General features: G+C 41.5%; 1 protein-coding gene across 1 annotated transcript in view; it reads left to right on the top strand.

The window, feature by feature from the left end:
* Positions 1-13,388, top strand: part of PHEX (phosphate regulating endopeptidase X-linked) — a 201,450-nt gene that overhangs the window by 54,559 nt on the left and 133,503 nt on the right. Inside the window, exons 8-11 of the mRNA XM_030843712.2 lie at positions 1,511-1,594; positions 2,839-2,984; positions 10,197-10,290; positions 12,450-12,578. Of these exons, the coding sequence (XP_030699572.1) occupies positions 1,511-1,594; positions 2,839-2,984; positions 10,197-10,290; positions 12,450-12,578 (453 nt within the window). The remainder of the gene's footprint in view (positions 1-1,510; positions 1,595-2,838; positions 2,985-10,196; positions 10,291-12,449; positions 12,579-13,388) is intronic.

Here is a 13,388-nt window from a genome sequence, read left to right as displayed (position 1 = left end):
GACAACGTAGTCAAGCCCCCCCGCCAAAAAAAAAAGTTCTTGTAAACACAGCCATGGAAGTGTGCATTCAGCCATTCCCAGCTAGGGATGTGTGCATAAGGGGAGGTCTTGTTGATGGCGTGGCCCTTGGGATTAGAGCCAAGTGGAGTTTTTTTTGCTTTTTTTTTAAAAAAAAAAAATTATTGATTTATTTATTTTTGGCGGTGTTGGGTCTTCATTGCTGCACGCAGGCTTTCTCTAGTTGAGGCGAGCGGGGACTACTCTTCGTTGTGCGTGGGCTTCTCATTGCAGTGGCTTCTCTTGTTGCAGAGGATGCAACATGTGGGCTTCAGTAGTTGTGGCTCGTGGGCTCAGTAGTTGTGGCTCACGGGCTCTAGAGTGCAGGCTCAGTAGTTGTGGCTCGTGGGCTCTAGAGCGCTGGCTCAGTAGTTGTGGCACACAGGCTTAGTTGCTCCGTGGCATGTGGGATCTTCCCGGACCAGGGCTCGAACCCGTGTCCCCTGCATTGGCATTCTTAACCAGTGCGCCACTAGGGAAGCCCCCAAGTGGAGTTTAATTGGAAAGACTTGAAAAAGAAAACGAATCATAGGCAAAGTGTTGAATTACGGTTCAGACCATGAGGGTGGTGTTGATGGATACGGGTGCAAGGGTAGGAGAGTCCTGTGTGAGTTGGAAGGTGGCAAGTTTAATGCAAGGGAATCAGATGATGGATGGTCTTAAGGCAAAAACATGATGTGCTCAGGGGCATGGGGAGCTACTGCCTGTCCACGGGAGTGATTAAGATGGCCCTTGAGGAAGATGATTGTTGTTGCTCTTCTCAGACTAAACATGGCAGAAGCTAGAAGCTTAGATTTGGTGTTGCCAAAATGGCCAAGAACATAAGTATTGGGAATGAAGGAGTGTGAAGAGTCAGGGCTGTAGATGCAGACTTGGCAATATGTCTGGGTGATAACTGAACCCCTACCCCTAGCACTGGGGCCAGGGGAATCTCAAGGCCAGAGAAACCAGAGGGAAGAGGGGAAGTGAGGGAATGAGCTGTTGACAGAATGGTCACAGGTGGCAGTGGTGTCCAGATAGTCTAGTGCTCTTCAGTGAGAATGTTCCCCTAGGGATGAAGGGGTGGCCTGTAGTCCATGCACTATGGAGGTCATTACCTGGACACCACAGGTGAAGGTGGGATGTTTGTCTCAATTGCTCAACCTTAGTTTGGCTGTCAAGCCCGAGCCAGTAACAGGTTTTGTCCATCCGCGTTATAGGGATGGGAGGGATTCGAGTAGTTATTTTTGTACCAAGGACAGTGTTTCACACTGAGCAGGACAGCAAAGTTTCTTTTTATTTTCTTAATCTTGCCTGAAGTGATATCTTTTTTTCTTCTCTCCCAGGTTCGGCACCACACCAAAATCTTGAAAAAGTTTATGATACTATGCAGATGTTTTGGCACATGTAGAAAGTAGTCATGCAGTAAGAAATGGTTCATTTGAAAAAAATAACCAAAGTCTCTTTCCAATAGATAATGATTCCACATGAAAACCGAACCAGTGAGGCCATGTACAACAAAATGAACATTTCCCAACTGAGTGCTATGATTCCCCAGGTTGGTGAAAATGATCCAGGAAATTGTATCTTAACTGGTCATTTGACAAGCGATTCTGTTTCACCTGTGTGTAAAATTTTGCCTCGTGAAACCTGCCATTGGTCTTCTTGCTCATCATCATCTTTGTCAGTCATCACATAAAATATCCCTTGTCTGTGCATCATGATGCTTTCTGCCATAGGGAATAGAAAACTTTTCCAAGAGTGGCTTAAAAACTTCAAGCCCGTTTTCTTACATGACAGAAGTCTAGACATAGGCGGCTGTTGGTGTTGGTTTAGCTGTTGCACAATGTTATCAAAGATCCAAGTTCTTTCTTTCCGCTCCACTCTTCTTAGTGTGTTGGCTTTTTGACTTCATGTTTGATGACTCAAGGTTGTAAGGTGGCTGCCACAGCTGCATATGTCACATCTGCCTTCAGAGCAGGAAGAAGGTGGAAGCACCAGTATGGGCCATGTGTAACTCTTCTACCAGGAAAAACCAAAGCCTTTCCAGGTGTCTTCCCTTTATTTCTTATCAAGGAGGATTGGGGCACATGGCCATCCCCACCTACAGGCTAGGCTGGGCAAGTGAGTGACTGGTTTTCCTTTTCAATAGTGGAGGCAGGCAAGGGAGGAAAAGAAGGGAAGACTGGGGGTGACTTTTGGGGTAGCCAGGTAAGAACGCCAAGATAGTGATGCTGTGAAGAGGGGACACATGTTACTTTTTGTTGCTGCTTGTTTCCCTCTGTGTAAGAAAGGCTATGCCAGAGGGAAGAGCAGAAATGTAATGGGGCATCTCTCTCTGTGTGGACAGGAGAGTGAATGAGTAGGGAGTGGGGGAGAGTGCAGGGAGAAGGGAGGTGAGGGCTAGCGCAGGAGGGAGGGAGAGTGCAAGAAGGAAGGAGGGAGAGCCTAGGAGAGAAGGGAGCGGAAGGAAGAGAGGGAGAGGGAGAGTGGAGGAGGCAGGGAGAGTGCTGGAGAGGCCAGGGGAGCGAGTGTGCGCATTACTGGGGGCGTGTGTGCGCGCACCTGTGGTGCATATGCAGACGGTACAGAGCACACATTCCATTTACCATTCAGGCAGTAGGTCTGGTCTGGGTGGCAGTGATCAGGAATTTATTTTCTAGATTTGAGCAGTTGAATGTTTAATTATTTGGTCTGAAGTCACAAGCAATGGATTACATTCAACTGACTCTATTTGCCTTTCTCCTTGATTCTTGCCCCCCAGGGGTTCTCTCACTATGTTGTTTTTCTCTCTCTCCTCAGTTTGACTGGCTGGGCTTCATCAAGAAGGTCATTGATGTCAGACTCTACCCCGAACTGAAAGACATCGGCCCCTCAGAGAATGTGGTGGTCCGTGTCCCTCAGTACTTTAAGGATTTGTTTAGGATATTAGGCTCTGAGAGGAAGAAGTAAGAGCTTTTTTGTGCATTTTACTGTGACTTTTATTTTTCCTTTTAAATTATAAGGTCTTCCCTCTCATGTCCTTTGAAAACTGTTTTTAAAGAAAGTTACATCAAAAGAGTCTTAGGGAAAGTCATGGTGCCCTTTGTGACAAATGGGCCGAAACCATCATCTGGTGTAATTTATTTGCTATGATGACAACAAATACGCAGTGTTTTTGCCCCTTATTTCTGGTCTTTCTCCATATTTTCTCTCTGAAAGCCTAAATTGTTTATTAGTTTTGGGAACTAGTCATATAATGATGTTATTTTCTGAGCTTTCTATATGAACATCTTTGTTTTTCCCCAGTTCATTCTCGGTCTTTTGCTGTTTTTTTCTGGTTTCTTTTAAGTCAATAAGTCACTCTGTGGCAATAAACCAAAGTACCAGTATTGAAAAGGCGTAAGATCACTCTGAGAACTGTAGAAAAATTGGACTGATGAAACAACTTCAGGAACTGTCAGGTTTTTCTTAAAGAATGTTTTAGAATTTGTTGCTTTGTTCCTTTAGCACTACAAAACAAGGAAATGCTAAAAATGTCCAGGAAAGAGAATTTTTTTTATTGAAGTATAGTTGATTTACAATGTTGTGTTAATTACTACTGTACAGCAAAGTGGTTCAGTTATACATATATATATATATATATATATACATTTTTAATATTCTTTCCCATTATGGTTTATCACCGGATATTGAATATAGTTCTCCGTGCTGTACGGTAGGCCCTTGTTGTTTATGCATTCCATATATAAAAGCTCACATCTGCTGACCCCAACCTCCCCCTCCAGCCCTCCCCCAACCTCCTTCCCCTTGGCAACCACCAGTCGTAAGTCTGTTTCATAGATGGGTTCACTTGTGTCATATTTTAGATCAGGAAAGAGAATTTTACATCCTCATGAAGCCATTCACATTTGACTACAGAAAATGAAGCGCAAGAAGGTCAAATAGTTGACAAAGACAGCTTAATAGGCTAATTGCCGGGCCATAATTAAAAATCATACTTTCTTATTTGGACTTAGACAAGGCTATGTTACCAGGAGTTGTGTTGGAAAAAAGGCACCTGCAAAAGTCCTAGGAATAAAATTTAGCATCCATCCCCACCTACGAAAACACTTAGACACTTTTGAAGAGCTGTTCATTTTAAGATGCTGTTTCCTTATGATAAAAACAATATGTGTTCATTGAAGAAGGCATACAAAAAAGTAAACATGCAGAAAAGGGAGAGTAGAAATAATAAATTCACTTCAGATTCTTTGTAAGGTAGAGCCTTGCCATTCCAAGTGTGGTCTGTGGACCAGTAATGCCAGCAGCATCACCTTGGGCCCTTGGTAAAAATACAGATTCCAAGGGCCCTCCTCCTTAGAGGCTGATGCAGTAGATCTGGGGTGAGGCCCAGAAGTCTGTATTTTAACAAGCATCCCAGGAATCTTACGATTAGTTTTTTGGGAGACTCACTGCTTTAGAAAACTTTTTCATATGTACTTCCTAGCTCCGTAATACTATAAGATATGACCCAAATGATTTTGTACTCCTATGCCATTGAGTTACTCAGCACATTTTCAATGGTGGAGGTAATTTCTGTTGAAAGATGGAGTTTGCCATGCTGTATGTGCATCCTTCAGCACCTAGTGAGTTGGTTTCTTCTAGTGTCTGTTATCTTCAGTTGTAAATTAGTAGGTACTTTTGGAAATTGTATTAATTTTACTTCCACAAAAGCATAATTTACAACCAGGGGATAGATTGGGCCTTGGTTTACTGTATTAGATAATCTCTTTGGTGGTGATTACACTTTAGAATTGCAGGGCCTGTCATGACAAAGGGCCCAAGAAAGACCATGATTGGAGGAAGACATTAATCTGGTTCTTGACAAAATGATAACTTAGATGTAAACATAGTGAACTATAGTGTAAGAAAATATAGATAGAAAAATGAACTGCAGACATTATGTACATAACATAAATGACCTGCAGATATTATGAAACTTCAGTTTTAAATAGACAAAAAACAAATCTCTGTCACATAGTTTACTCTTCAGCAACCAGTTCCTCAAAAACAACTTGTATTCTGTGTTTGTTTATGAGATTTCAAAACACTATATGCTTCTTGAGAATTTTGATAACACTTTATTTGCATGGCACAGTAAGGTTTCTGGACTGCTAATCATCTTTGATCCTCACTTGTGTTGTGGCACAAGAGTGGTCAAGGAAACGTGCCCTTGGGTTCCCTAGTTACTATATTAGTCAGGACATACCAATCACTGTAATAAGCACCTCTAAACTCTTACTGGCTTGTACAATGAAAATGTGCTCTGTGCTCCTGGAATGTCCAACATGGGTGTCCCTGTAAGGCAGCTTTCCTCCAAGTAGGGACTTGGGAACCCAGGCTCCTTCCATCTTGTGGTTCTGCCTTCCTCTGGCTTTTTGGAATCCTCTCCATTCAGCCAGTGGATGGGGAAAGAGAGTGGAGGATTGCACAAGAGGTTTTGTGGGAAGGCCTAGAAGTGGAATGCGTCACTTCAAGCCATAGTCCATTGACCAGAACTCAGCCACATGACCCATTTAACTGCAAGAGAAGCTGGGAAATATAGTCTAGCTTCGTGCCTAGGAGCAAAATATCAAAGAACTTACCTAATTTTCTGGTTTGCTCCTCTCCCTCACCTCCATGACTCAGTGAGCATCTGATGGTGGGCACTCCTGTAATTGCTTTTGTAACTTCAAGGCCTAGCATGGTACTTCTCACATAGAAGATACTTCCTAAAAATTTCTAAAAGTTAATCAGATGGCCCAATGCCCACTGTGCAGGAGGTGACATAGGAGCAGAACCCCAAAGGATAAGGAGGAATTTTCCAGGTAGGGAAGAGTAGAAAAGGGGGATGTTGAGCATATTGGGTGATGGGACTAGCATTAACTTGGATGTTGCCTTCGAGGCAACAGTTTCTGGACTTCTCTGGCGGTCCAGTGGTTAAAACTCCACACGTCCACTGCAGCGGGCATGGGTTCGATCCCTGGTTGGGGAACTAAGATCCCACATGCTGTGCAGTGCATCCCCCCCCCCAAAAAAAAAGAGGCAACAGTTTCTGATTCAGTAGATCTTGGGGGAGGTCCAGGAATTTTCTAACAAGTTCTCAGGTGATGGTGAAGCTGCATACCTCTGGGCTGCCTCTAGGATTTAGGAAGGTTTCTTTGGCTTTGAGAACCTTCAAGAGGTACCTGTTTGGCTTACCTCAGGTGGTTTGACTCAGGAGCAAATGCAAGCTGTGGAATCTGAAGACCCAAATGTTAGTCCTGGAATTGACCCATACTTAGAAGTCCTTTGACCTCTGACCTTTGTTTTATTTATCTGAAAATTGGAACAATAATAATAACCACCCCATAGCATCGTCATGAGGATCAAAAAAGGTCTTTATGATCTCTTAAATGCAATACAAATGTAAGCTGTCACTAATTGCAAACAAGGGGCAGGAAAATGTTAAAAAAAAATCTTCCTAGTCAGAGGCTTTGGGAAATGATTTCATGCTGCTCTCTTAGTGGTGGATTCTCTCCTGAGATGCTTTGCTTTCCTCTACTTTATTTATTGCCATTTGGGGAAATTACCATACTGCTAAAAATGCTTTTTGAAAAGAAAGGTATTATGTGTTATTTTTCAAGGACTGTTGCTGAGTCTTATTTTTGTTTTGTTTTTTGATGCATCTGAGCATTAAGTGTCAGTAATTCAGTCATTATGGTCAGATCTGTTCCTGGCGTGGTAATATTAGCACTCCAAGGCTGTGCTCCCCAGCATTCTGTCAGTGTATTTATAGCACGCTGGAGCAGCTCATCAGCGCCATTGCCTCACTGTGCGAGCTTCCCCAACTCCGTCTTCTAGCTCTCAGAGGTCTTTGTGTGCTATTGTCTCGGTCATGCCTTGCCTATGAAGGCCTCACACACTGTTCTTTCTTCATACCCACAGATTTCTTTGAAGTGTGGTTGTTGGAGTGTTTTGGGGTCTCTGTGACTGGCCAGGAAATCTTTGTGGAACTAGAGGTGTTAATCCCTCACTGTGTGGCATGGGGAAAAGCGCAGAGGCTTTAAGAGTCAGATACACCTTGGTCTGGTCTAGCCTCCACTGCTTATTACACCCATTCTCCAACTTGGTTGCACATTGGACTTAGCTGGGGGGGATTTAAAAACAATAGTTATGGTGGGTCTCACCCTAGAGATACTGATTTATAATTGGTCTGGTGTGGCCTGGGCATCTGGACTTTTAAAACTCCCCAGGTGATTCTACTGAGTTGGAGACCGACTGATTATGGGATCATGAGGCATTACTTAATGGTTCTAGGCGTCAAGCTTCCTTTTATGTAAAATGCGTACAATAACATCTCTCCTATAGCAATGCTGTGGGAGTTATAGATAATATGGGATGCCTTAAGCGGTGTGATTTTGAGGGAGCAGGAAACGCCGAAAAATCTAAAACCCCAACATACTTGCATCATGCTGCCTCTTTTACCGCCAGCATTAGGCCACATCCTAACAACTTCCCCAGTTGATCTGGCTCATCACAGACCCCTTGAGGGAATAGCTTTTGAATTCACGTAAGCATATCTGCTGGCCATGGACCTCCTTTGAATCTCTACCTATGGAGCCAGCACAGCTCTCATACCACAAAAGCAGTATTTTAAGGTTGAAGAACATACAGACCTTGTGTTAGGGTTGGGCTCTGCCCCTTTAACAATCTAGATTTCGGACCCTAATTGCAGCCTGTGTGTTCCCTGCTGTAGCTGGCCTTTCTGCCTATAGCTCTGTGAGTGATGGCGCTGCTCAGCATCCCCTCCAACACAGAAGCTATTCCTGCATTATTCAGCCTGTCCAGAGTTCATGTTCCTGCTTCACACCCTGAAGCCTTCATAGCCCAAGCCCTGTCCCTCTCCCGAGGCCTACTCGCATCCCTCAGGTTGAGGTGTGCACTCTCCCCAGCCCAGTGTCTGGCATGCACTTTTGGGTGCTGGGGTCTGACAGATCATTATTTCTGTGCTTGCCTGGTTCCCTGCTTGGCTAAAAGACCCAGGAGATCAGGGGTACAGCCTTCTCAGCTGTCCATCTCCCCAGCACCTAGAACTATTAGTACATATCGGGTGCTCAGGATGTGCTGAATGAGTGAATGAAAGAAGGGTTCCTTATGTACTTACCGTGTATCCCATTCAATTAAAAAACCCATTTTTCGTGAACAAGCTGAAATCTGAAGTTCCCTGTCCCCCACCTACACTCTTAAGTTCTCTTGAATGTAGGTGATGAGTTCCTATTTCTTTACATTCCTCATGGCATCTGGGACGATACTTGGACAACAGTAGGTGCTCAGTGAGCACTTCTTGTCTTGCTCAGGATTAGGGATATGAACTCAAAACGTCCAAAGGAATGACCTAAAACTACATGTTTATTATAGTGCCTCAAAAGAGCATGGACAAGGGCTAGATTTTGCTAATGAGAGTGGTGGTCTCCGAGGGGAAGTGTGCACACCTCAACAAGATCCACTGGGTCTGAGAAGAAAATTTTAGAACTTCTATATATCTTTATTCTTTCCATTGAAAAAATAACTAGGCTATATTGAGTTTTGCTATATAGATGGCCATGGACCCTTCATTTGATCTGCATGGCACATATGAGGCAAGACAGTGTTACCTTCACTGGTTAGTCTTTATTCCATATATTAAAAATAATCTCAGGTCATTTACATATACCTGTAGATTTATGAATTTTATTATTGGTTTAATCCTCACAAAATGGACAAGTGATTTAAAAAATTCTTGTAGAGAAACAGGAATTGAAGCTATTACTAATAGTATAAGCACAAAGCAAATGGGAAAAAAATGGCAGAAGTGGCCCTTCTCCCACTCTAGTTACGCCATCTTGGTTGGCCAGCTGACAAGGTAAAAAACAATGCTGTGCTAACCAGATCTGGGAAGGATATGGTCAAAATATTTAGAAATAGTCAAGACAACCATATGAGATGTTGATTTACATTGACTGTCATTGTATTAACCTAATCCTGTATGGATAATGTGTCTTGAAGAATTAACTAAAACTGTTTGACGGATTAACTAAGGACTTTGGAAAATATCTTTATTTCATTTTATCTTTCAAAATGTCTATTTCTATATTTGTGAAAAACATTCCTGATATGTTAGTCCATTAGTATATCTCTATATAAATTAAAATGACTATACATATATTTGGGTGTGTATGCTGAAATAAATTTAATTGCTAAGAGTGCATGTCCACTGGGTTAGGATGCCATGCAAATGAGAGTGTGGGTTGTTCTTGACGGGCCAGTTGCCTTCATCATGTCACACTGCTCTCACATGGCTGGCTGACCGAGAGCCATCTCAGGAATGTGTGTTATTGGTCACCATGGTAACGGCACAGCTGGGAGGGGATGGGTCATTAAAAATTCATCATCACTATTGAGTTAGAAATTAACTCAGATCACACATCCTTCTAAGGTCAGGGCATGTTTTGCTTATAGAAAAACAGCAACACTTAAGAAAATGTAACGGATTTTAAAAAATATGTATTATGGACATTACATGAGTGTATGGGGTTGTTCATATGTTTGGAAGTGAACAGCAATGGAAACTAGAATTTACTCTGTCAAACATTTTGTTACTTATTTTAACTTCACAGTAGCCCTATAAGGTAGGGATCATTCTCATTGTATGGCAAAGATAAAATCAGCAAGCTTAAGTGAGTTGCCCAAACTCCCACATCTAGTAGGTTTGCAACCAGGGTGCATATCTAGATAATTGGTATTAGCCAATATATTGCATTTTGTTTCCAAAAGGTAAGAATTCATCTTCATTTTATCAAGTCACTTAATAATTGGAAGTTCTTGACAATTTCTAGACATGAAAGGCTGGGTAACAGTGGACTCCATGTCCGGAGTGGGAAAGCAAAATGTTCACGCTGAGGCCTGGGGCTGGAATTTTCATATCATCTATCTGTATTAGGTGGTGAAAAGCAAGCCAATTTTGGTTGAGCTTATTGACACTGTATCATCTTATGTCATTTCTCAAGTGAAAGTTCTGCAGTTTTGTATGAGCAAGAGGTCCCTCCATGGAGCTTTGCCAACAGATTTTCCCAGGGTGTTCTGCAGAGCATCACATATCAAATTCAACACAACAAATGTGCTTCTCTTTCTGTTAACAGGACTGTTGCCAACTATTTGGTGTGGAGGATGGTTTATTCCAGAATTCCAAACCTAAGCAGGCGCTTTCAGTATAGGTGGCTGGAATTCTCACGGGTACGTTTTAAGAAGATTGCAATGTTACATCACTGGATAACTTCACTTGCTGGAACAGTCTGTATATTAACCAATCCAATAAAAATCATCTTCAGGGATTGGATGAAACAATTCAATTGTTTAAACAGAGGGAGTTTTGCATTTCAAACTCTATTTTTTTTGGCTTTATTTCTTTTTATTGAGGTAAACCTTACATACAGTAAGGTACACTCAAGCTCTTCTTTGATGAGGCTATATATTGAGGGCAATACTTGGGACCATCATGTTGTTTTCGTTCTCCCCTTCTTATCAGTTTATTCCCCTTTCCCCCAGTGTTTTTAAGTGGGTCATTGTAATTATAATTTTAATATTTCTTAGTGATATATTTGTAACTGTCTTTCATTTTCAGTATTCTGAATATTCAAAATATGCATGATATAAGTATTAGATGGTAAAGTTTCATCTTTAATTTAGGGGTAGAGTTTTGTCTCTAACTCTACCTTGATCTTCAGTCTTTTAATTTACCCGAATTCTACTAGGCCAAAGAGGCCTAAGTTTAGTCTCTTCTGAGAAGTGGCTCAACTGCCTGAAACACTTTTCTTCTCCCCCTCCTCACCCAGCTCTGTGCTCTTTGCTCCTCTCCCACTCTTGTTCTCCTCTTAACTTACATAGGTGTTACTCTTTGTTTCAGAGGCTTTTGTCTGAGTAATTCTCTTACTAATACAGGGCTTAAGGATTTTGTGGCTTTTTTTTGTTTTAACATTTTAAGAATTTTGTGACTTTAAAAAATGTTTTAAGTTAATTTTATCTCAATTTGGAGTTAAGTAATGGCTAATTTTGTAAGCTATAATTTCATTTAACAGACATTTTAGTTACTAGAGAAAGTGATAAGTAGAGTTCTTAGTGGGTCATTACTCTTGAGTAGTAGCACAATTATTTTGGATACATTTTGGCCCTTAAAGTCACTAGAGTATTGAGCTTTATAGAGAACATCATAAAACAACTATATATGTTGAGGTCATATCAAAGGGTTAAGTTACAAAAAAGGTAGATTATATATATGTATCTCTGTGTATTTTTAACTCCCATGGATCACATAAAAGATGGTACCCAGCTGCTTTCTACCCCCACTGTGAAGAGAATAGAGAGGTGTAAGAAGTAGTTTGTGAAAATTTGAGGTTAGGTATGAAGGGATGTTTCTTGAGCATAAAGTGCTAAATGTAATACTGAATTGCCAAAGAAGATTGTAGGATCTCTTTCTCTAGAAGTTTTAAAAATAGATTCATTCATTCCTTACCTCTGAGAGTGGTTGTGTTATCAGAAAGTAGAGGAAGAATAGCTGAACTTCATTGTTAATCCCATTTGCTCTGAACCAACAACCTGGATCTAACATCGTTCAAGGGATGCCTCCAGCCACCATTCTCAGAGCCTCCGTCCCTTGCTGTCTGCCTTCACTTTGCATTTTGAGTGCTCCAGACTCCCAACCTGCAAGGGCAATTTAAACGATATTTATTTCTTTGCTTTCATCCCCCAAGAGTAAACCTTTGAGCCCTCCAAGTCCTGCTTTGGAGCTTCCTTACTTGTTTGTAAGTGTTTTCTTGAAATGGTTTAATTGGGACAGATGAGAAAAACATTTACATCTATTTTTTACTTGGTCACCAGTGTGTTCTGTTATGGCACAATGTAAATATGCTTCCTGGGTTGTTCATGGTGGGCATATTTTCCTGGTCTGTCTTGTGAATGTACTTCCCAGAGCAAGGAAACCCTCACTGGGCAGGAGCTTTGATCACCTACTGATGTTAGACCTTTCTTGGTAGAACTTTAGTTCTCAGTAGATGTTAACTACCATCTGGACACTTGGACAGCATCCCCTCTCATCCCTGTTAACTGCAGAAAAGCTATGCTATTGTCCAAATCCTTTGTTTAATGGGGAGAATTGGAAGGAAAGGAGGAATACATTATTATCCACTCTTAAAATATTTTCACTTAGTTTTAAATATAATGGGAGAAGCAGAATATTTTTCTTCATCCGATTTTACCTTTGGTGTACTATCTGACACATGTATTTGCGTTGGGGCCTGCAGTGTTTTGTAGACAGTTTCCTTCAGGTTGTTTGAACTTTTTTTCAGTCGTTGGTTTTATCCAAGTGAAGCTCAATCTGGATCAATTATCTCCCACAGGTAATCCAGGGTACCACAACTTTGTTGCCTCAGTGGGACAAGTGTGTCAACTTTATTGAAAGTACGCTCCCTTATGTTGTTGGAAAAATGTTTGTGGATGTACACTTCCAGGAAGACAAGAAGGAGGTGGTAAGCGCTGCTCCCCAGCTGATAAAAACAAGGGCGGTTAACCAGATCTGACATGGATATGGTCAGCAGGCCAATATCAGCCTTCTAGCTCTTCCAGTGACAAATCTAGAGAACAGCTTTGCTTCAAAGAGGAATTCCTGCAGTACCATTTTAATTGAAAACTCAAACTCAAATGTAGAATGTTATCATGAAAATTAAGAAAATTTAGAAATGAGAAAACAGCATGAAATCATGCCTTTAAGAGTCAGAATTTCTCCTGTAGAGATTAAATGTGTTAGGTCAATGCTTAGGAAAAAAGAGGACCTAAATAATTTTAGGATTGGATGTTTGAACTATTGTAATTACAAAAGGTAGAGATTTCTAGTCAGATTTCTTTGTTTTACAGATGAGGAAGCTGGAGACCCAGTGATGAAGTGATTTGTAATATATTTAACAACTTCTTTTTTTGCCAATTTTATTTATTTATTTTTTGTTCTTCAAAATAAGCAACTTTTTTAAAAATTGAAGTATAGTTGGGCTTCCCTGGTGGCGCAGTGGTTGAGAGTCCGCCTGCCGATGCAGGGGACGCGGGTTCGTGCCCCGGTCCGGGAAGGTCCCACATGCCGCGGAGCGGCTGGGCCCGTGAGCCATGGCCGCTGAGCCTGCGCGTCCGGAGCCTGTGCTCCGCAACGGGAGAGGCCACAACAGTGAGATGCCCGTGTACCGCAAAAAAAAAAAAAAAAAATTGAAGTATAGTTGATTTACAATGTTGTGTTAGTTTCTGGTGTACAGCAAAGTGATACAGTTATGTGTATAATAGTTATATATATA

Source organism: Globicephala melas, chromosome X, assembly GCF_963455315.2.
Source record: "Globicephala melas chromosome X, mGloMel1.2, whole genome shotgun sequence".
NCBI lineage: Eukaryota > Metazoa > Chordata > Mammalia > Artiodactyla > Delphinidae > Globicephala > Globicephala melas.
The sequence above is the reverse complement of the archived record's forward strand: the minus strand, read 5'-3'. Positions and strand labels throughout refer to the sequence as shown.